The sequence below is a fragment of the Spermophilus citellus genome, assembly GCF_964194105.1.
Source record: "Spermophilus citellus genome assembly, chromosome: 4".
NCBI lineage: Eukaryota > Metazoa > Chordata > Mammalia > Rodentia > Sciuridae > Spermophilus > Spermophilus citellus.
The window spans coordinates 45,161,258-45,184,590 of NC_138185.1; the positions used below are offsets into that span (position 1 = coordinate 45,161,258).

Sequence of the window (23,333 nt, forward strand, 5' to 3'; positions counted from 1 at the left end):
CCCAGCATTGGGTTCTTGGGATGGGAGCATAGGAAGAATAGTCACTGGAGGGAGGTATGGAGTTGAGCCTTGAAGAGTGCTGGAATTTGGGGCAGTCAAGGGAGTCAGAGCACTGAATAGAAATAGAGGCAAGAAAAAGGGAAGGTGGTAAGGTCCCCTTCTGGGGACAATAAGTAGGTCATGTCATTGTTGGCCATAAGGGTGGGAAGATGGAGGCAAAGGACTTTGTGCCCCTCTCAGAAATAGTGGGGAGCTTGCAAATATTTCTAAGTAAGAAGGTGAGGTGAAGAAAGCAGAGTTTTAAGATTAGCAATAGTGGATGGAATGCCATTGTTCATACCTGCCAGTAGGAAGCTAGCACAGTGACTCAGCCTTCCATAATAAGAGACTTTCTTGCCCCACCCACTGACTGTAGATGTTCTGTATTTGTTCTTATTGGTTGTTTCTATCCAAGTAATAATTGTGGTAGTACAAATAATGCTCATATGTGTTCTTTGTAGTTACTTCTTTTATAAAAGATGAGAAGTATCTGTGGCAAAGAGAGGTTAGGTACTGTGCCCAGAGTCACAATGTGGAAAGGCAGGATCCAGACCCAAGTCAGTCTGGCTCTCCAACTCAAGCTGTGATCAGTACATTGTATTTTTTCTCTAATCTTTTTAAAAGAGCAACCAACAAGCCTTTGCTGAATTTATAACAGGGCCTTGATATACCCAGCTACAGATGACCCTGGTAATTTACAGAGTAAGCACATACCCACATAAATATATGGGCAAGTGGTCAGGGACAGCAGCTGAGGTACTCATACTCTAAATGTATAGTTGGTGCTTGTTTCTGGCTCCCTGTCCAGGCCTCACACCTGAAAATCCACTGATGCCCTGGCATGATGGAATGAGACTGTTGGTGGTGATGACATCACAGCTAAGTTGATTAAAAAAAAAAAAAAGACTCTGGTTGCCTGGATAGAGATCCTCTGCTGTATCTCTTTCCAGAGAGTTAACAAGAGATTAACAAGATGAATAGCAGCAAGGTGGGTGTCCCCAGGAGAGTGAGCAGAGCTTCATTACCTTCACCATCATTTTCCCCTTCATAGGAGATGCAGTAACAAATGGTACCGTGGGCCAATGTTTGAGAAACAGATAAACAAGGTTAAATGCTCTTTTTCATAGTGCTTCTCAGAGTCTTTCCATAGGTAACTATGACATTCCAAGAGGTGACCTGTAGGAGGTTATTGTTTTTAGACATTGTTTTTTTTTCCCCCAACACTGAGGATTGAACCCAGGACCTTGCACATGCTAGGTAAGTGCTCTTTCACTGAGCTACATCCTGAGCATTGAGATTCTTTATGCGGACTTGGAAGTCATGCTGATGGTCCTCCTTGTAGTCATCTTGTGTTCATGTTTTTTTGTATAGTGGTCTGTTTGCTTGCTCCACTGTGAACTGTGAGAGTTTAAAACCAGAGACCTGGTTTTAAAATATGTATTTATTCCATAAAGATACTGCTTTTGATAAAAATCAACATCATTTCAATAGCTGAGCCAGTGTCATCAGACATAAAGATTTCATATTGGGAGCCAGGTGAAGATTTTCACTCAGATCATTTAGTTTAAAGTATTTATATTTGGGGAGTGGAGTTGTGGAAGAGTAGGGGATTTGTTCCAGCAGGGGCTGGAGGAGTTGTGACAGGATTGTCTGGATGATGACCTGTGGCCCCTGAGCCAACCACTCCCCTCTCAACTGTTTTGCTTCCTGCTGCCAATTTTCCAAAGGAGTGTCAAAATAAAGGAAGAGTTTTGAAGTGCATTGTCAGTTTAGTATATTGTGTGTGAAGGCAGGACTTAAGTCAGTAAACCTGAGCTCATGTCATGGTTCTGCTGCCAACTATTTCTGTCATCTGGGGCAAAACATTTTATCATTCTCCTGAGCATTGCTTGCCTACATCTGAAATGTGAAGATGACATTGCCTACCTCCTGGGGTTGCTATGAGAAGAATAGCAACAGAGATAATCTGGATAAACCCCTTTATGTATATATTGATCACTCAGTAGCTGGAGCTATGGTTAGCATCAAAGAGAACATACTAGAAGATAAAATGGGACAATGAAATGGCAAAATAATGAAATAAGGGGGTGAGGAAATAAAGGTCAGTAGCCCAATCAGATATACAAGGAAAAAAATAATACACATCTGAAACATTTTTACAGGGAAAAGTATAAGCATATCCTAGACAAGCAAAATGTAATACCAACAAGAATGTAATAAAAAGTAGAAAGGAATGTTAAGTAAAACAACAAAATGGAGTCTAAAAGCCAGCAATGAACCTGGTTCTTATTCCCATGACCACCACTAGTTATCACTGACCATGGAATTCACGGTGGGGGTCCCCAGGATGATGTGCAGGAGATTTATCACCTTCACCATTTCCCCCTCACCAAGAAGTGTAGGAATAAAAGGAACCATGGGCCAATGTTGGAGAATGCATAAATAAGGTATAATATATAAGGGTGACACTCCAGGAAGGGCCCTGTAGTAGGTTATTGGTTTTAGGCATTGTAATTCTTTATAGGGGAGGAGAATGGGATTCTGGGACAGTATCATAAAGTAGTGATCCTTGAACACACTTTGGAAATGCTGTCTCCTGCTGTCATTTGGCTCATGACAAATACTGTTCTACTGTACACACTCCAACACACTCACTGTGCTTTCTCTGCCTTAATGACCCACCCCACTCCAGGTCTTGACATAGCTTCTTCCCCCTCTCTTCATTCAGGACTCAGCTCACATGTCCCTCCTCACAGATCTTCCCTGACCATTCGACTCTGTCACTCTTCATTCCAAGGCACATAGCATGATTTGAAATGTTTGAAATTATCGAAATGCTTTAAGTTTATCTGTTTCTCTCATGAGAATGTTGGTTAATTTCATGAGATCATTTCTGTGTCCTTGGTTCTTAGAACATGGGCTGGCACACATTAGATGCTCCATTGATGGAAAAGATGAAGGAAAAAAACCAAACAAACACTGAACTACAGCCTTTCTTTTAAACAGGGTGGAAGACCATGACGATCTCATGCCAATATTTATGCACTATGACACTGTTCTGAAGGAAACTTATGGTGAATACTTCCTTGCTGAACTGATAGAGGCCCAAGATGAAGAGAATCATGCCGTTGTGTGTGAGGTTAGTGACTCATCAATCTGGGCAATGCTTAGTGAGAGAAACAAGAGGCATGAGTTATGTTGCTCCTGGACTTGAAGAGGACCCTGAGAACTGACGTGCCCTCCCCGTCCCCATGACCTTCTAGGTGGTTTGCCAGGACAGCTTCTGAGCTGGGCTATCACCCTCTCCACAGGTTATTCCAGATGCCCACAGATGTGAATTCTTTGTTCTAACTCTAGAGGGAAGAGTACGAAAAGAAAGATCCTCCAAGGGTATTTAGAAGGGATTTCTGAGAACCCCAAGATGTCAGAGATCAGAGGTCACAAACCAGCATTCTGCTGACAGGTAGATTTTATTAAACTTAGGAAGAGATTAGTTTTTAACTTTTTGTTTTTTATATAATTTCGCAAGAGAATTTACATGTACCTAGGTTCCCTAGACATTAACATTTCCCCCATTTGCTTTGTCATTCTCTTGTTTGCTTTCTCTAGTCTGTCCATCTACTTTTTCAGAACCATTTGAGCGTAAGTTGCAGACATGATGCCTCTCTACTTCTAAAAACTTTAGTGTGTATTCCCTAAAATACAAGAACTTTCTCTTACATAACTCGTAACCACAGTACAGTGATGAAAGTCAAGCAATTATGATTCCTACAATCCTTTTATCTAATCCACAGACCTTATTCAGATTTTATTGACAGTTCCAACAATGTCCTTTATGAAAAAGTAAGTCCAGGTCATTCATTGCATTCAGGTGCTGAGTCTCTCCAATCTCTTTTAATCTGAATAACTCCCTGGTCTGTCATTATTTTTCATGACAATGACAGTTTTGAAGAATACAGGTCAGTTATTTTGTAGAATGTCTTTCATTTGGATTTGTTCAGTGTTTCCTTATGATTTGATCCAGGTTAGATATGATTAAATTTTGTTGAATTAGTGGCTCACACAAAAATTAGGAACTTACACACATTATATATGTATATATGTGTGCGTGTGTGTCAAAAATGGAATTTCTAGCTTTTCTGAAAAAATAAGACCTAGTGTTTGGACCCTTCAGTTTGGCAGCTGCAGACACAAAGGGCCACATTTTCTGAAAAGACAGAGAAGAAAAACTGACAAGCTAGCCAGTCTTAGTATGACCAGAGGCCCCAAGATTTTCTCTTATCCTTGACCCACCCCTGGAAGCATCTACCAAGTGGGGGGATGCTTTCCTTATGGAATTTCAGCTACCCCAAGCTATTCCATTTGAGGCTTTAGCACTCTTAAGAGTTGAAAATGCTGAAACAGGGAAAATTGTGGGGTGCTCAATGGCAGGGAGAAATTGTCTGAAAAAACTTGGGACTTTTGGCATCTTAGTCATCAGGGAGTGCATGTTGGCTATTCAGTGTTGGGAAGAGTAGGGCCTTGAATGGATCTTCTTCTCATGCCATGGGTCACATGAAGTATATGAGAGCAGTGGTACTCAAAGTTGAGTCTGCCTAGAAATTCTTTCTTGGGCTAATGAGCCCAAAGATGACTGGGCTCCACATCAGCATTTCTGACTCATTAGCTCTGGCAAAGGAAGGTTTGAGAAGCTGTATTTCTCACAAGTTCCAGTCTGATGCTGACACTCCAGGGACCACATATGAGAACTCTGTTAGAAGGAATGAAGTCTCCTGTGAATGGTTTGCCATTGACTTGTGTGCGGGACCTCACAAGGTCAACCTTTTGTTGATAATTTTAGGGTCAACTGGGAAAAAAGAAAGCAATTCACAGGTGAGCTAAGATGTTCTCCTTGCATCTATGGGAAATATAGAGGTCATTCTTTGGAAAGCCCTTTCAAAAAGTTTTATATAAGTTGGGGGCTGGGGTTGTGGCTCAGTGGTGGAGCGCTTGAGTTCAATCCTCAGCACCACATAAAAATAAATAAATAACATAAACTTTGTCCAACTACAACTAAAAAAATAAATATTTTTTAAAAAGTTTTATATAAGTTGGACTGAAACTTTTTTTTTCAATAAGATAATCTTACTTTGAATGAATTTTTGTGCTTGTCTTTTGCATACAATAATTAACAAACAGGAATAGAGTCCTTTGTTTGCTCACACATTCTGTTCATTCATAAAATCCCAAGGTTCAGATAGATGACCACATATTATGTTTTTGTTTTCAAATGGATGTTTGGCTTTCATTTCAAAAAGAGAGACTTTGTACCAGTTAAAAGATGAGAGTATAGCAGTTTTATTTCTAGGATGATTTTTAAAAGAGATTCATCATTCTCCATACACTCATTTCATTTACTAAGACTGTTAAGAACTATTTAAATACTATCATTTTTCTTTTTTTTTTTTTTAGTATTGGGAATTGAACCCAGGAGTACTTAACCACTAAACTACATCCCCGGCCCTTTTGTTTGTTTGTTTGTTTGAGATAGGATCTTACTAGGCTGCTTCGGGCCTCCCTAAATTGCTGAGACTGGCCTCAAACTTGTGATCCACCTGTCTCAAGCCTCCCAAGTCAGTGGGATTACAGGCCTGCACCATGATGCCCAAAAAAGAATATTACTTTTCTAGAAACTTGAAATCAGAAGTTCTCTAATATGTATGCCATGAGCAGTCTGTGGCTTCCTCCTGCATCAGGGGTTCTCAAACTTGGCACATAGGAGAATCACCTGGAAGGTTTCTAGATTTCCCCATGATAAAAAACTTTGGACCCAGAATACATGAAGAATTCTTACACCAAAAGAGACAAATAAAATAAAACAATGAACAAAATATGGCAAATGACTCAAATAGACATTTCTCCTAAAGAAATAAAAAAGACAAACTAGCAATAAGCATATGAAACATGTCATTCAACATCTTACTGTGTCAATAGGAAAATGTAAATTAAAACCACAGTGAGCTACTACTTACTTTACCTCTACTAGGATAGTTATAAATTTTTTTAAAAAAGGATAATAACAAGTGTTGGAAAGGATGTAGAGAAGTGGGAGCCTGTGTCCTATTGCTGGTGGGATTATAAAATGTCACAGCCATTTTGGAAAACAATCTGTCATTTTCTTCCAAAGTTAAATATATACTTACCCATTCCACTCAACGATCCTGCATCTAGAATTGAAAACACATTTTCACCCAAAGACTCATCCAAAAATGTCCATAGCAGCATTATTTATAATATCCAAAAAGGAAAAGCAATCCAAATGTCCATCTACTGATGAATGGCTAAACCAAATTTGGTACATCCATTCAATGGAATGTTATTAGGAGATGGAATGCAGTACTGACACTTGCTACAACATATTTGAACCTTGAAATCATTATGCTAAAGAAAAAAATAGACATAAGGACCATATATTGTATGATTGCATTTATATGAAAGCCCAGAATAGACAGGCCATAGAAACAGAAAGCAATTAGTGGCTAAAGGTAGAGGGGAATGGAAAGTGACCAATAATGAGTACTGGTTTTTGTTGTTGTTGTTGTTTTTATGGTGGGTATTGTGGATGAAAATATTCTAGAATTGGATAGTGGTTACAAACAGTTATGAATATACTAAAAATTACTGAGTTGTATACTTTCCAAAGGATTATCCACTTCAATTAAATCAATCTTTTGGTGTGGGACACAGTCAGAATTTTTTAAGTAAGTTTCTTTCTTTCGGTTCCACACCCCCCACCTTTACCCCCACCCCAACCTTCGACTTCCTTTTGAGACAAGGTTTTGCTATTTTGCCTGCCCAGGCTGGCCTCCAACTCATGGGCTCCAATGCTCCTCCTGCCTCAATCTCCCAAGTAGCTGGGAATTAGATGTTTAGATAGATATGAGCATAACTTCCTGAAGGTGAAAACTGGCCCTCCGAATTAGTTTCTGAGGTCCTACATCAAAAGGATTTTAATTTAAATTTAATTTTTAAAAATTCTTGCATACTGGGATTTTTGCCTTAACCTTTAAAGCATTTTTTTCATATATTCCTATTCAGCTATTGGCTCCAGGCTACTGAGAAAAGGAAAGGTCAAAAAAAATTTGGGACCAGCAGTACCACTTTGGAAAATCATGTTTATATACAATTAGGGGGAAAAGAGAGAGACTTGAAATGATTCCTGCAAACCCTAGTAGGGATTTTTAATCTACCCACCCAATTTAATCAGATTTTTATTTTTAGAAAATTTTTAATTCCCTGGTTTCAAGTTGCTAATTTTACCCCCAATCACTTGAGTTAGTGCTTTTTGCAGAAGCTTTATGTACCTCTTCCCCTTTGCTCTTTCTCTCTTGTTATACATCACACTTTCAGTATGTGTAAACATCAGAGCAAAGCCCCATACTGAAAACTGCGGTCTCTACCTTGTGAAGATCTTTTGTTGTCTCTATAGAGGCCAAGGGAGCCCAGCCTGATCTCTTCCGAGGAGCCATGCTGCCTTGGGCATCAGAGGAGATGAGACCAAGGACCTTGATCATAAAATAGAAGCGCAGAGGCAGGCCCTGTGAACCTGGTCCTGGGAGGTGATCTCCAGTCTGAACAGAGCCGTATCTGGTGTCTTGAAGACTTTTTGGGCTCAAGATGAGTGCTGGTCTAACCCTCCCACTGGCTTCCCGGGACCCTAGTCCTCAGAGGCCCTTGAGTGGTGATGTTCTGCATCCAGCTTGCTCTGGCTCTAGAGAGCTGATTTTTAAATCTTTGGGAAATTTGCAAGCTGCTTGTTAAACACAGCCATTATTAAAAACTTATATAAACTTCTAGCATAATAAATTATATTAAAAGAAAGCATTAAATAGTTTCAATTAATCAATTCTAATTATTTTATTGCTGTCTACGCTCTTGAGATTTTTTGCCTGTGGTCTTTGTATAGTGGATATATATTTAATGACATGCTTCTTCTCAGTTCTGTGTTCACTTATATCATGCTAGTAGCTAAAATTGGCCATAAGGAGAGTATTCATACCACAAAAATTGGCAAGTGCTACAAATCTGTTCTTTTTCCCCCTGAATGCTGATAAGGCATTCATCAGCACACCATGTTTTTAGGCAACCACCATTGACCAGAGATAACAACAAAGTATATCAAGTCTGTCTCTTTCCAAACTGGCCCATGGCAGTTTCAAGTCATGCATTTTGAATGCCGAAGAGCTATGCCTGAGCTAAATGGAAAACCAATGACTAGTTAAAGGGTTTTTAGCTACAAGGATTTTTTTTGTGGCTCAGTAGCTACTTCGGAAGAGTTTTGGGTCAGGACTTCACTGCAAGTTCCTTGTCACAACTCTGTCCTGGCTTACCTTGACATCTGGTGTTTACTCCAAGCTGAAATTTCAAGGAAGGGCAGTTGGAGGCCAAGGGCGGCTCCTAGAGACAGATGGGCAGAGCGTCTGCTTTGGCATCATCCAGGGCATGGGCAGCAGTGGTCGGTGTAAGCACCACTGACCTGCGGGCAGGAGAGAGCCTGCCAGGTTAGCCATGCACTTGGCATCAGGAGAAGGGGATCAAAGCCAGCAGTGGTCACAATGAGGACAAAACCCTCATTGTGGAATATTGTCACCCAAAAGGGATGGGTGACCAGCAGGCGTTTTTGGATGAAGTATAAACGACAAAGTATATGTGTGTCTATGTGTTTATGAAGACAAGGCCGGTGGACACTAAACCTTTCGCATGTATCACGTAGATCCTCCCAGGACAAACAGGAACAACAACAAAACTTGCAATTTTGTTCTCCAATATAAGGTAATTGAAGAGACTTTTGTGGTAAGGAAGTTCATAAATCCATTTATTTTTTTCTGGAAAGCACAAATACACACAAAGATGCATTTGGATCCTCCCACAAATTCATGTTTAAGAATAGTATTTTTCAAATGAGTTATCTGAAAGAGATCCAGAGCAAGGAACAGAAACTTCCAGGAAATGTCATTGCTCTGTTGCTGTCTCTTAATCATGAACTTTTTGTAAATTGTTACAACCCTGGATGAATGATGGGAATATAACAGGTTGTAGAATTGGAGAATGCTAAATCTTTGTTCCTAATGGCAAAACATGTTTTTCTCATTTTCATCAGAATGTGTGATCCATGCCATTTGAAATCAAATTCCAAACACAATGAGCCATTAGTGTAATAGCTCATTACTAACAGCGGTCTTATAAATAATACATTCTTATCATGCACATGCAGCTCGCCGTGAAGCCAGCAAAAGGTATTTCAGGCCATCGAAGTTCCGTTGCGCCAATGCGGCTGTAGATTAGAAGGACATCTCCATGTGAACCAAGATGGATGCCAATTTTCCCTGCCGGGAGTGAGGCTGGCCGCCTCTTTCTGCACATATGGTAGATGGATTGGTTAATCAGCGTCTGCTGAGTCTTGGGCCTAAAATTACAGAGAAGCCAGACAACTGCAGCTACGCAGCCTTTGTTCACGAGTGCAAACAAGACAAACAATCACTTGTTATTTGGGAAAAAAATTAAAATGTTTATTTTGGACTTTTATTAAAGTGTCAATGGCTTTGTAAAACAGCTGTGTAAATCCAGTCTTTTACATCAAGTAGCATTTGGGGGATCCTGTAAAGAAAAGAATATACATGGAAAAATTGATTTTTAAAAAAATTCTTCTGGAATTTCATGATTGAGAAGAAAACAAAGAGCATCTCACATTTATTTTTCAAAAAACCCTTGAATACAAATGGTTTTTAATTAAAGATAGATTGGGAAACAAATAGTTTAATTTTTTTTTCTGTGTCATCTAAAAGATTAAACGTTATGATTAATTGATTCTCTGTTTTAGGATGTTAAAGCATTGACCATTTTCTCTGACTGGGCACTTATGAATAAACGCAGCATTTCTGGGAATAGGGAATGCTGTGGTTATTGAGCTCTACTTTCTGAATGGAATATCTCCAAAAATTAAGTCTGAATACTTGAGGGATAGGATCTAGTAAGTTCAGGTTTCTAATAAGAGCAGTCAGAGTCTAAGCGTTCAACTGGGAATTTGCTTAAAACCCACTTACTAATCCATAGGAATTATTTGTGTGAAATTTAAAGGACTATACATTCTCTCTCTCCTTAAATTTTAAATACAGAGAGGAATGAAATACAGAATTAGTAAAGGGACATAATAAGAAACTTCTTCTTTTTAAAAAATATTTAATTTTAGTTGTAGTTGGACACAATACCTTTATTTTATTTTTATGTAGTGCTGAGGATCGAACCCAGGGCCTTGCGCATGCTAAGTGAGCGCTCTACTGCTGAGCCACAACCCCAGCCCATAATAAGGAATTCCAGTCACAATCATTTCTCAATATGGAATATGATAGAATTAAAATAGTTTGTTAATTCATAATTTTTTGGTACCAATAATGGGTCAAGATCAGTTAGTTACTCAATTTCCTACCTATGCATCTCTCGTCAAGGACCCAGAGTCATAGGACCACTGCAAGAAGATCAAAACCCTATGTCTGTTAGATGCTGAGCAGTGATATATTTGGAGATCAGAGCCATCTAGTGAACCCACCTGGCCTTACTCAGGTTCACACAACTATTTCCCACCAAACCTTTCCTCAACTTTCCTCCCGTCAGACCATCCAATCAACAAATAAACAAATTCAAGAGAAATTGAAGAGTTCCTACATGATAAGGAGCTAATAATCATGAGTGTTCTCTGAATTGAGGACCAATCATTTGGGCACTGGAACAATGATTCATCTTACCATGAAGGGAGGAAAGTGCATAGGAGACATAGGATTTGTAGGAGGATAAAATGATAAAGACACCAGATGGCAGAGGATATGGGGAAGGCAGGGAGATTGGCTAAGAAAGTAAGTTCCAATAGTTCCCTCTCCAGAACTCTCTGGCAACTTCCCTAAGTTACTTATCCACCTCTAGGATTGTCTGTAGTGGTCTCTTGTTGGACATTTCTTTGAACATGTTATATGTACTTTACATTGTGCTGGACACTAGAGCTACTTAAGGAAGATACTCCTTTCTCTCTTAAACAACTCAAAGTGCCTGTGAAGTCATCATCAGACCACGTGCCCAGGGCTCATGGAAGTTTCATGATGATAATCACTTGAGGTCTGATGGAGTAACCAGGTGTTTTGGATGTTCCAGGTGGAAGGTATAGCTGTCGGGTTCATGAGTGTGTGCTCAAGAGTGAACTTGCCCCTGCTGCACGAGTGCTTCGACTTGGGGCCTTTCCATGGACTCTGTGTCCCACATCCTGATGACATTCTGGAAACACCACAAGAAATAGATGTTCAAGAAGATCAAGGTATTGTGGCTATCTCAGGGGCATCTCAAGAAATAAAATCCATGCCTTGGACATATTTGTGTTCTTTTTCTTTTAATTATTTTTTAGTTGTAGATGGACACAATATCTTTATTTTATTTGTTTTTATGTGATGCTAAGGATTGAATCCAGTGCCTCACACATGCTAGGTAAGTGCTCTACCACTGAGCTACAACCCCAGACCCCCTATTTGTTTTCTTTGCTAAGTGATAAAACTATAGAGGGCATTTTGCTTTTCCTTCTCCACTCCCCTTTAGGAGTAGTTTCTGTGGTTATCACATCCTTATACAAATATCTATGGGCAGAGAAGGTCAAAAGTGCATTGGTATATTTAGATATGTTGGCCTTGCAGCTAAGAGCTCCCAAATTCAGAATGTTCACTGTTAAAAATAAATTTTGGTAAAATAATTGCTGGCATTTCAAGATTTTACACACATGTGCACATTGGCACACATGCTTAGCTAAAATAGAAAAAATTATTTTTTCAAATTAAGAACTCAAGAAACTGGGTATATTGTTCAGTGGTAGCGTACTTTCCTGACATGTTCAAAGCCTTGGGTTTTATTCTCAGCATTACCAAAAACTAAAACTAAAAATAAATAAAAGGAACTCAAAAGATTTTTAAAATATTAATCCCAGCAATTAATGCTTCTGTGTTCATGTCTTTGACAAAATCTTACCTAGAATAGGTCTACTGCAAGTAGTCATTTTTAACTTGCTTAACTTGTTTCTAGTTACATGAAATAATAAAATCAACTTTGAAATATTGTCTGTGTCAGGATTTTCACCAAGTAGAATGAGGTAATCTCAAACATCTGCGTTTTAATTTAACAAGGGCTCACCATATCCACGGGTATCTTTGCAGTGAAGTGTGTTCTTATGGCAGACACATGCAGGCAGGCAAGTGACTTTGGGTATGTTAATTCACTTCTCTAAACCTGGGTTTCTTCATTTGCAAAGTAGAGATAATAGTAATGTTTCCCACGCAGGGAAGCCTTGAAGTTTCACCCAGATAAGCCATTTAAAGTGCTTCTCAAATAAATTCAGTGCTCAGTAAATGTTGATCCTCATTGTTAGCAGAGTTAACTCTTTGTGATTGGCCTTTCACCTATTTGAATCTCTCCAGGGCAGAATCAGGGTATTTTGAATTGCTCTGCTTTCTCCTGTGTGAAAGAATATACCAAGATTGCTCAAATACAGGAAAAGGAATACTTTGGTTGGTGGCATAAGACTTGGAAATCTAGACAAAAGAAGGTGATGATTTGGCTGGTCATATCCCCTGGATGGGAAAACCAAGTGCATGAGTGTGCATGCTCTACACACTCATCACAGAGAACTTGTGAGGCCATGGGTGGAGAAGTGCTTGCTTGTTGTACTGATGACAACAGCCTTCGTAAAAAAGATTTGAGGTCATTACTGTTTTATAGTGAAGGCCAGCTTGCCCAGGCTTCTCAGCCAAGAGACATCATAGGAGTGGTCTGAAGGAGCTTTTCTCCATGAGACAGTCCTAAACTCTAATTTGCCACTATCCAATGCGAAACCAAATAGGAGCCTTGTTATGGCTCAATGTTCTCTATATAAAATGGAGATAAAAATAGTATCTAACCCAAATAAGTATTGGGGGGGGGTAAATATTAGAAGTTTTGTGATATGCTTAGCTCCGTGCCAAGTCCACAGTAAGTCCTACAAATTTTTAAGTTGTCTTCTCCAGGCTGCTGTTATTACAAACAAGCTGAAAAGATATAATCTCTCCCATCAAGTTCCTCCCAAGTGGCTCTGATGCTACTGCTATTCCCTACATAGAATCAATGGAAAATTCCTGTCTTAGAAACTTAATGAGGGAGGACTCAAATTTAAACAGAATCCTTGACTTAAAATCATACATATGTCTTTGTCTAACAAAAGCCCCCAAGTCTTACTTCTCTTTACTTCCCTCAGGATTTTTGCTTAAAATCAGAAGCTCTAGGACAGCTTGGTAAGTGAAAGAAATAGGAAAACTTTTCTTGTTATCTTCTGGACCTTGTTTATTTTTGAAAATCAGCTTTATGTTCACAGATACAAAGATGATTCTTCATGAAATTTTCACCAGGGAACTACTATTGTAGACTTCCAAATAACTCAGGGATGGATTTACAAATCATCAACAGCTCATTATATCTAAGAAAAGAGTCATCAACACATTTTGCTGCCATCTTCATATCAACAACAACAAAGAATGAGGCTCCAGAGAAAATTCTAAATGTACTGTGATCTACTGTGACATTTTTTTTCTGATGAAAGTCCCAAGTTAAAGGAAACATAATTTCCCTAAAATATGAACCAAAATTCTTGTTTCAAATGAACACACATTGTTGTGCCTTATATCTTGTATCTTGTTTAGTACTTTTTCCATTTCAAAGGTTTTTCATATGTATATTTTCTCATTTTATCCTCAAAACTTGCTGTAGAAGAGCTAGGACAGGTGAAGTTCTGTTCATTTCACCTCTGGTCCAAGCTCATCCAAGGTTTTAAAGCTCTTTATAGGCTGACCCAGAACTCAGATCCAGTCTCTTTCTGCTTCTGTTCAAGGTGACAGTCTTGGTAAGGTGACTTTTTATGTTTTTATTTTTTGTTGCTTGGGATAGAACCCTCTGCCTCATACATTGGTACCATCTACTGCTCAGCTTGTGCTAAAGCAGTAGAATAGGTTGCCAGAGACATGGAATATGAGACAGAGTTGATTGAGAAATGCTCAGGGGGAAGTTCTAGTGGCAACATGCTGGACAGTTGCTTTACCAGAAAGTCCAGTGGTGACAGGCTGGACAGGTGCTTCTTTGCTGCATGAAGTGCACTAGAGGCTGATCTGGACAACATTTACTTCTCCCTGGTTCTCTGATCCACACCAGTTACCACAGGGGGAGGGGTTTTATAAGTTAAGCTGCAAAAACAATGGTGTCACCAGCATTAACTTGTTTTGCTCTTTATATGACCAACATCCCAAAGAACAGCTGTCCTGGCAAACATGTAAAATAGTAGCTTTTTATAGATAACATTGACTTAATTTCCAGCATACATGAGAGAAAGCCATTGTCCTTCAAGATAGTATGTATCCGATAGAGAGTATGTAGCCTAAACTTGCTCTCATTGTTCCCTTAACTTGGCTAGGTTTAGGGGAATGGAAAGGTGCTTTCCAGGGCATGGTGTCTTACTATCCTCTTTTATTTAAGTATGATTAAGTAAGCAGGCATTCTACCCCTGAGTACATCCCCGGCCCAAGGTGAGTTTTTATCTTGGATGGCTATATCAGAAAATGCCAGTGAACAGGTCTGCTTCACTAGATACATGATCAGTTTTTTCCAGGTCAGTGAGTTATTTAATGAATAGTTACTTTAATGAGTTATCAGTGGACCCAACCATATCCCTCAGATTTTAGTGTGTATGTACACACGCGTGTGCACAGCTTCCTTCTGCTGGAATCTTCGCCTCTGTATGTGTGAACTTTTCCAGAACTATGGAAGGCCACTTTGACCTATGGTAGAAACCAGTGGGAAGTGCCAGGAAATTAACACTCCAGAAGCAGACTTTGCTTCCTAAGTCGAATCCTTATTCCCTCATGGAAGCTTTCTCCGAATACTCCCAAATAAATGGTTGTACTTGAATTTTTGGATCAAGGTCTATTTTGAAGAGAACCCAGATAAGCAATACTGCTGGTCAGGTCTTTTCCTACCAGCTATGAAATCATTTATGTATATTAACCACAATGGAGTAGAGTTAGGGTCCACCAGCTGTGAGAACTTGCAATTGCACACCAACCTCAACCCTTCCAAGCAGAAAGATGTCAAGACGGAACATTCTTTAGCTAACATGGCAGCTTTCCTTTTCTAGTTCTTTACGTACATTATGATTAGCCTACTGTTCTTCATCATTTCAGCCTTATGTTTCCATTGAATCTAAAAAGTTTAACTATGCACATTTAGTTTGCATTTTACCTGAGTTAAAATGCTCCCCATTTTGCATATCTTCACATTTGTAAATTTTGAGTTTTATGTACTGGGACTTCACTGGGACCAATGAGAACAAGTTCCAAGGATGCAGATTTTTTGTCCCAATATAGGGAAAAACTTGTAAAAGTTTATTTTTTAATTATTGGAGAACTTAGTTGAGAAGTAACAGGTTCCTGGAATGTTGGAAAAATTCACAAACAGTAATACATATTAGAAAAAAAAGGCTTTCTGCTTGTGTAGGAGATTGTACTAAGAGAACCCCTTAAATGTTTTGTACTAATTATTTAAATGTTAATATAATAAGAACCCCCTTTTAAAATAAGAGTCTCTGCAAAAAGTATGGAACCACATCAAGATGTTCCATATGCAGTTAATGAATATTCTCCTTTGGTAACAATAAAAGGGTCCCAAATGATGGTTGTTGTGGCCCTGTGTGGCATTTGCAAATCAAGCTGTGTCTTTTGTTACCTACATCATCACAATAATGATTTTGGAATCAGAATTGAGCTGGCAATTTTCTTGATGATGCATACAGCAAAATAGGACACAGCCTGTGTTTCCACAGCTGTATTGGCATCACCACGTTTAATAGTTAATAAAAAAATAAAAACAAGCAAACAAAACAAAACTTTTGTTCCTCATGTAGGCCTGTGTGTTCTGGGCAGCACAAATCTCTTTTAAAAGACCCCTGCAAGGTTCAGACTTGTAAATCTCATTACACACCCGGGGCCCACCTTACAAAATCTCTGTAGAATTTGAAGTGCTCTTTGGCAGGGAGAAATTTAATTTTATATAACAGAATTGTGGGCTTTCAAAAGGATAATTAGAGTAACCCCTTGTAACCAAGCTATCTAGGAGGTGTTGCTTATTATATATTAAAAGGCTCTTCAAAATAATAATTTTCATAACATCCCCAATGTCACCTTTAATATTATTTTAAAAATCACCTCTTACTGTCAGGAAATATTTCTTTATGTGTTATTTAATTTATTTTCATTGAACTTAACATTTGCTTCTTACCATAGTTTGTCCCTCAGCTGACCATAGTTTGTCCCTCTTCTGTTCAGCTGGGAAACATCTGGAATCACTCTCAACGTGCCAGAGCTAAAAAACAATGACTAAATTCTTATTTATTGTGTATTAAATACTCCCAGGTCTTTTATCCTCTCATCCTAAGTTCCATTTTTTATTCCCAGTCCCCTTCTATTTTACTTTATTTTTCTCTTAACACAGAATCCAAATATGAATGAAAAAACACCCATTGTGGAGCATGGCAATATTCCGGCCAATGTATTTGCGTTACATATCTCAGGACATTTTTTGAATACTAGTCATGTTCTCTAGTCATTTAACTAGTGAACCACTAGGACTTTATATTAATTTTCTATGACTGTCATAACAAAGTACTATGGATGGGATGGTTTAAAAAACAGAAATTTATTGTCTCATCATTCTGAGGCCGCAAGTCTGAGATCAATGTGTTTCAGCAGGATTGTTTTCTTCTGAAGCCTTTTTCCTAGGGTTGCCATTGGCCAATTTGTCCCTGTCTTCACACGGGCTTCTCTCTGTACCCACCTGTGTCCAGATTTTTTCTTCTTAAGAGAACTCTAGTAATATTGGATTAAGGCTCACTTCAGTGAACTCATTTTAACTTAATTATCTCTTTAAAGATCCTACCTCCAAATAGTCTTCCTGTTCTGAAGTACCAGGGGTTCAGACTTCAACATATAGAGTTCTGGGATGGTGGGGTGGGAGGAGACAGAACACAGTTGAAGAAGCAGCTCCATAGTATCTCCCTCCCTTCCCTGGTTCCTGTGTGCTATATGTTCAGGGTGGGGGCCATTTCAGTAATATTTGTGTTCTTTCATAAACCGACTTTCTTCCCCTGGCTGGATTCAAGCTGCAGTCACTTAGCCCTCTATCCTTGGAATGACTCCCTTCCCCCACCACTCCATTTCTCACTGAATGGGTTTCTCTGCTCTGGTGTGGGTTTTAGATGTCCCTCGGAAAGGAGCTCTACTCAGCCTGCTGTCCCCTAGCCACCTCACTTCCCAGGGGACAGGACAAGTTCTAGGGCCCTTTCCCATCTCTCACTTAGAGGGCACACCATGTTATTGGCACCCAATATGCCATTTTATCCCCCACTATGATTTGGGTTTTAGCATCTCAGTTCTCCCTCCTACCTCTGCCTTTTCTTTCCTTATGGTTTGGCAGTATGGATCTTCTGTGCCTTCTAGCTGCAAAGCTATGATAATAATGTGGATAGTGGCAGCAACGTCTGATATACTTAATGATGCAAAGCCTAATGAATCAACTTACATTTGTTCCAATTCACAATTTGTGTTTTATTTTTAAGCCACTCAATATCTTTAGCATCTGAAGGTAACCAGATTGCCTTCTTCCAAAGTTTTAGCTACTCTTAGCCAACTTCAGTTTTCTAGAACTAACCATGTGAATTTAGTGCTTTGCTAGAGATGTTGATAAATAATAACTTAAAATAAATAATACCAGTCCTATGCCTAGGCTGAATTGGTTATCTTCAAGGTTGACAATCTGTCTAGAGGTTCTATAGGGCTGAGCCCTTGAGCTTGTATTATCCCAGGAAGAATATGAGCCAGACCTGAAACCCAGAGCTTGCTGCTAGGGACACAGCCCTAAAAGCCCTCTGAGTGAGCCTAATGGTTATTTAGCAAAACCTGTTGCCGATTTTCCTTCTTCATTCCAATGCTGGTTTCCAAACCCTTTCCAGTATCTTCGAAAACAACAGCAGCAACAAATGATGGCAACCACTTAAGAACCTATTATTTTGCAGAGAGGAAGCCTCTCTGATCCACATTCCTATTCTCCTCTTCAGCCCTGGGAGCAACCTGTGATATGACTCAGCCTTGCTCTCCAGCAGTCAGATGCATTTCACAATGGTGGAACTACAAACGCATTTTGATATAGGGCCTGGAGGTCTTTGAAAGAAAAGTGGCTTTATTTTTATTCGTTATGATCATTATGTGCTGGGATTATTTTCTCAGTAGGCGATGTCTCTTTTGCCCATATTTATGAAGCAGGGGAGAAGGCATTTAATGAATTTCAAGAGTGTATTTGACTGTAAAACACATCTCAGCATATTCACATGTAAATAACCCTTTTATTTATTCTCTCTGGTGACCTTTTTTCTTTTGGGGGTAGATCACAGTTTGTTGTTGTTTTCCATTTCCAAATGGGAGGCTGAATGATAATAATGAAAGATTATGCAAAAAAATCCATGTTTAAAATAATGTTGATATGCCACTTGTGTTGTAGGATAATTATAGTAATTTGGCTATTACACTATATGGAAGCAGGAGTTGGTTGCTAGAAAACACGGTGATAGGGGTGATTCAAGGGATTTTCATCCCAACTGGCTGTTTGATCCCGCTGACTTTTCTCTTGAAAATCAATTGCTTGCCACGAATACTCTGAATTTCCCCTTGATTAAATTGGCTGTTGGTGGGCTGCACCCATTGCACAGGGGTCACTGTGAGTTCTGTCTGTTTACAAAGGGTTTTTGATGACTCTTAAAATATCATGGGCCAAATTTAATCTGAGCAAAGCAACTAAGGAAGCAATTACTAAAAACCACATTCTTTGCACATAGCAACAAACAAAGGAAAATTTATTAATTCTGATGTACAACATGAAGCCAGTTATTTTTTTACTGGGTTACAAGCCTTCTCCCCACTGCATTTTGCTTGAATTTTTGGTGTTTCCAGACCTCCAAGGCCACATGGGCTTGCTCACACAAAACTTGGGAGAGGCACATGGAAGCATTTTTGACAACTTTCCCATTTTCCCTCAAGGTTATTAATAGACTCAGGTCTTTATGAATCAGTGACAGTAAATTTGATTTTTCTTGAAAAGCCTCATTTAGTATAATGAAGATTAAAAATTATTAGCCTGGTTCTGAGTATAAGTCAATGGAAGAGTGTGGTTTAACATTTGTGAGGCGCTGGTTTCAATCCGCAGCACCAAAAAAAAAGAAAAAGAAAAAGAAAAGAAAGAAATTATTAGCATACAGTTGTAGAAATGGGTGTGTATTTGTGTGTGTGTGAGAGAGAATATATATATCCAATTCTGTGTGGAAAAAGACTCCAAACTTTTTTATTGAATGCTGATTTAAATCTATACAAAATAGCTTGGAGTAAAGAGAAAAATAAGCAAATCACACACACACACACACACATACACAGAGAGAGAGAGAGAGAGAGAATATGTGTGTGTGTGTGTGTGTGTGAGAGAGAGAGAGAGAGAGAGAGAGAGAGAGAGAGAGTGAGTGATGGAAGTAGTGCTCTTATTTATTTATTTATTTATTTTCTTGATACTGAGGATTGAATCCAGAGCTTCTCTAGCACTGAGTGACACTCTAGTCCTTTCTATTTTTCATTTTGAGACAGGGTCTCTCTAAGATGCTGGGCCCAGTTCTATACATTTTAAAAAGTGTATAGACCCTTAATTAAATGGAATGTTAATTTAATTTAATTATATATTGTTTAGTTAAATGGAAACAGCCTTAAATTTGCAAACAAAATGAATGTACTTTTTTATGAGAGTAAGTAAGCTAGCTAGGTCACCTTTGAATACTTCAGTGTATATTTCCTACACAGGGGGACATAATCCTTTACAACCTCCACCAAAATCAGGGCATTAACATGAATAAATTAATCAATGTCAATAGATTAATCCACTGATTAGACTATAACTCATCTAATTTTACCTCTGAAAATTTTTGCATTGTCTCCCACATGAGCTTTTGGGGGATACCTCATGTCTAAACCATAACAGTCTTACTATCTTTAAGTTTGGAATGGTTCTTTAGTATTTCCTTGACTTTTAAGATCTGGATACTTTTGAGGATTGTAGGCCCATAAATTTTGGAGAGCGTACTTTATGTTCATGATGATTTCCATGTTGTATAGAGGGCACTTTGAGTTCTCAGTTCGTCTTATCTGGGATGACACATTTTTAGTCTGTTCCATTACTGATGATGTGTGTCACTTTGATCACTTGATTAAAGTGATGCTTTTAGGTAAAAACTTAAAATTATTTCTGCTATTCTTATCTGTGCAGAGATCTATAATAATTTTTTTTATTTCCTGTGGTTCTGGTAATCAAACCAAGGGTCTTGTACATGGTAGGCAAGTACTCTACTCTATCCCAGCCCAGTGTCTTTATTCCTGATCTCTACATTGTCTCTGCTTCTATGAATTTGACTGTTTTAGACACCTTCATAAATGGATCATGCATTACTTGTCTGTGACCACCTTATTTCACTTAGCACAATATCCCCAGTTTCCTTAATGTTCTCATATATTACAGGATTTCCTTCTTTTTTAAGGCTGAATAACATTCCTTTGTATGTATGTAGTATATTTTATTTATCCATTAAAGATATCCTAGTTATCTTTTTTATTTTTAGGTTTTAGTTTAATTGCATTGAAGACAGAGAATCTACTCTGTGTGGTTTAATCTTTAACTGTCATTCTTTATTAATCTCACCAGTGGTATATAAATTTAATTGGTATTTTCTTTCCATTATATTTTGTAACTACATAAATAATTCATTGCCATAATAATGTTTCCAACAACCAAACTACAAACTAAAGTGTAATATCACAATGAACTTGTATGGTTCTTTTTGTCTGGGGTCAGTTAGGCAGCTCTGCTGATTTTGGCTGAGTTTTCTCACATGTCTTGGGTTGGTTGGGTATCAGCTGATGTCAGCTATCCTCTTCTCTGCTCCATATTCCTCTAATCCCTTAGCAAGCTATATTGGGCATGTTTCATGGTGATGGTAGAAGTGCAAAAGAAAATTAGAAACATGAAAGACTTCTTCAGATAGAGGCTTTGTATCAATATATGTCATGTGTCCTGAGCAGGGTATATGGCTGAGCCCAGAATCAGAGTAGAGGATGCTACATGGTAAAGGATCTGAATACAAAGAATGTAAAGAATTCACGTAATCATTACAACCCATGTTCACATACACAAAAAAATGTTGCTGATGATTTTTGTCTTGATCTTCCTCCTAACCTTAGGAGACAACTCAAATTTAGCATTAGTTATCTTGTTGTTGGTAAAATAACAATGGGAAAATGGTTATCTGTTTTCCTGGAGGAGGCTCAAACTATGGTCTCATCTCAAGTTAATAATCTAAGAATTACTAATGCTTTGAGCTCAAGTTTATCATACTGTAAAACCTAAAGTCTGTGCTACATCTTAGATGGGAGGAATTTAATTGAAAAATATAAAACAAGCCCTTGTCCTCTTTTATGAGGCTGCCTAAAATTTTTCTTGGTATTATTATGAACTTTATTACTAGACTCTTGCAGTTTTTTTTTCAGTCATTAGGAAAATTTTGAGTTCATTCCATATTCCAGACTTTAGGAGCCTGGTCTATATGGTAAATGTAGTACCATCCACTGGCCAAATAAACATGCAGGATAAACAAATCTACAGGAGGATAATTCCTCCTAAGGAGAAAAAATTGTGATAGAAACCATAGTAGAATTACAACTAGGTCATCTTGGGAACATTAATCAGCACAGACTTCATAGAGAAGAAAAACTTTTTTGAGTTAAAACTCAGGAACAACTTGGAGCTGTCTTATGTTTTGGATATGAGCTATCCCCACAAGCTCATGTGTGAGACAGTGCAAGGATTTTCAGGGGTGAAATGATAGATTATGAGACTTGTAACCTAATCAGTGGATTAATCCACTGAAGGATTAACTGGGTGGTAACTATAAGCAGGGAGGGTGTAGCTGGAGCAGTAGGTCACTGGGGATGTGCCCTTGGGATTCATATTTTGTCCCAGGTGAGCAGAGTTCTCTCTGATTCCTGATTGCCACGTACTGAGCAGCTTTCCTCCTCTACACCCTCTACCATGATGCTCTACCTCACCCAAAGCAATGATGTCAGCCATCTATGGACCAAGATCTCTGAAACTGTGAGCCCCAAATAAACTTTTCCTGTTCTAAAATTGTTATTGTCCATTCTTTTGGTCACAGTGATGCAAAAGCTGACTAAAACAAGCTGTCTGAGTGAGGAAATTGAAACATTTTCTTTCAGTTTATTGAAAAAAAAAAGCATGCAGAATAAGGGGGTGTTTGAGACCATGCTTATTAGAGAAAAGTACAAATTCAGAGTTGCTGGAGCATCAAGAGAGACAGTGGCGGGAGGCAAAGCAGGACAGGAGAGGGAGGCCAGGAGATTTAGGCCTTGCACCACCTCTCAGTAGGCCATTCAATTATAAACCCATCAACAGGTTAATGAGATAAAAGCCCCGCTTCTGAACATTTCTACATATCTCTCTGGACCCCTTTCCAAGTTTCTGTGAGGCTATATTCCTAGATTTATTCTTGCTGGACTTAGAGATACATGTCACCAAACATGGCAGTACCAATACTTATTATTGTCAGTTTTAAACTGGCCAGTTTGATAGGTCTGAAAGAAGATAGCATTGTTTTAACTTTATTTCTGCAAATCCTTTTGAGGATGAACACTTTTCATATGCTTATTGGCCACTTGTATTTTCAATCTGTTTTCTTCCTTTGTCTGTTTTTTCTGTTTCCTAGAATTTGATCATTGGCATATTATAGGTGTTGCAAATATTTTCTCCACATATCTACTTATTTAAAAAAAAAATTAAAGGGTTTCTTCCAACAGAACTTTAGTGTACTAAATATGTCATTATTATTCTTTTTTGACTTCTGCCTTCCACATTTCTAAGGAAAGCTTTTCCACCCACAAGGTTATGAAATATTCTCCTATATTTTCTCCTAGTAATTTCAAAGTGGTTTTTTTTAATCCTTCAAGTTGTAATCTATCTGCAAATGATTTTTGTGTCTAATATGAAATAGAGGTGGAAATTTTTTTCTCATGTTCTTACCCAACACTATTAATTGTATAGTTTATTCTTTTCTT

At 38.4% G+C, this 23,333-nt stretch overlaps 1 protein-coding gene across 1 annotated transcript in view; it reads left to right on the forward strand.

Moving 5' to 3' along the window:
* CFAP61 (cilia and flagella associated protein 61) overlaps window positions 1-23,333 on the forward strand; it is a gene marked incomplete at its 3' end in the record, with an annotated part of 257,071 nt that overhangs the window by 31,914 nt on the left and 201,824 nt on the right. Inside the window, exons 7-8 of the mRNA XM_081290916.1 lie at window positions 3,046-3,178; window positions 11,221-11,380. Coding sequence (XP_081147042.1) covers window positions 3,046-3,178; window positions 11,221-11,380 — 293 coding nt within the window. The remainder of the gene's footprint in view (window positions 1-3,045; window positions 3,179-11,220; window positions 11,381-23,333) is intronic.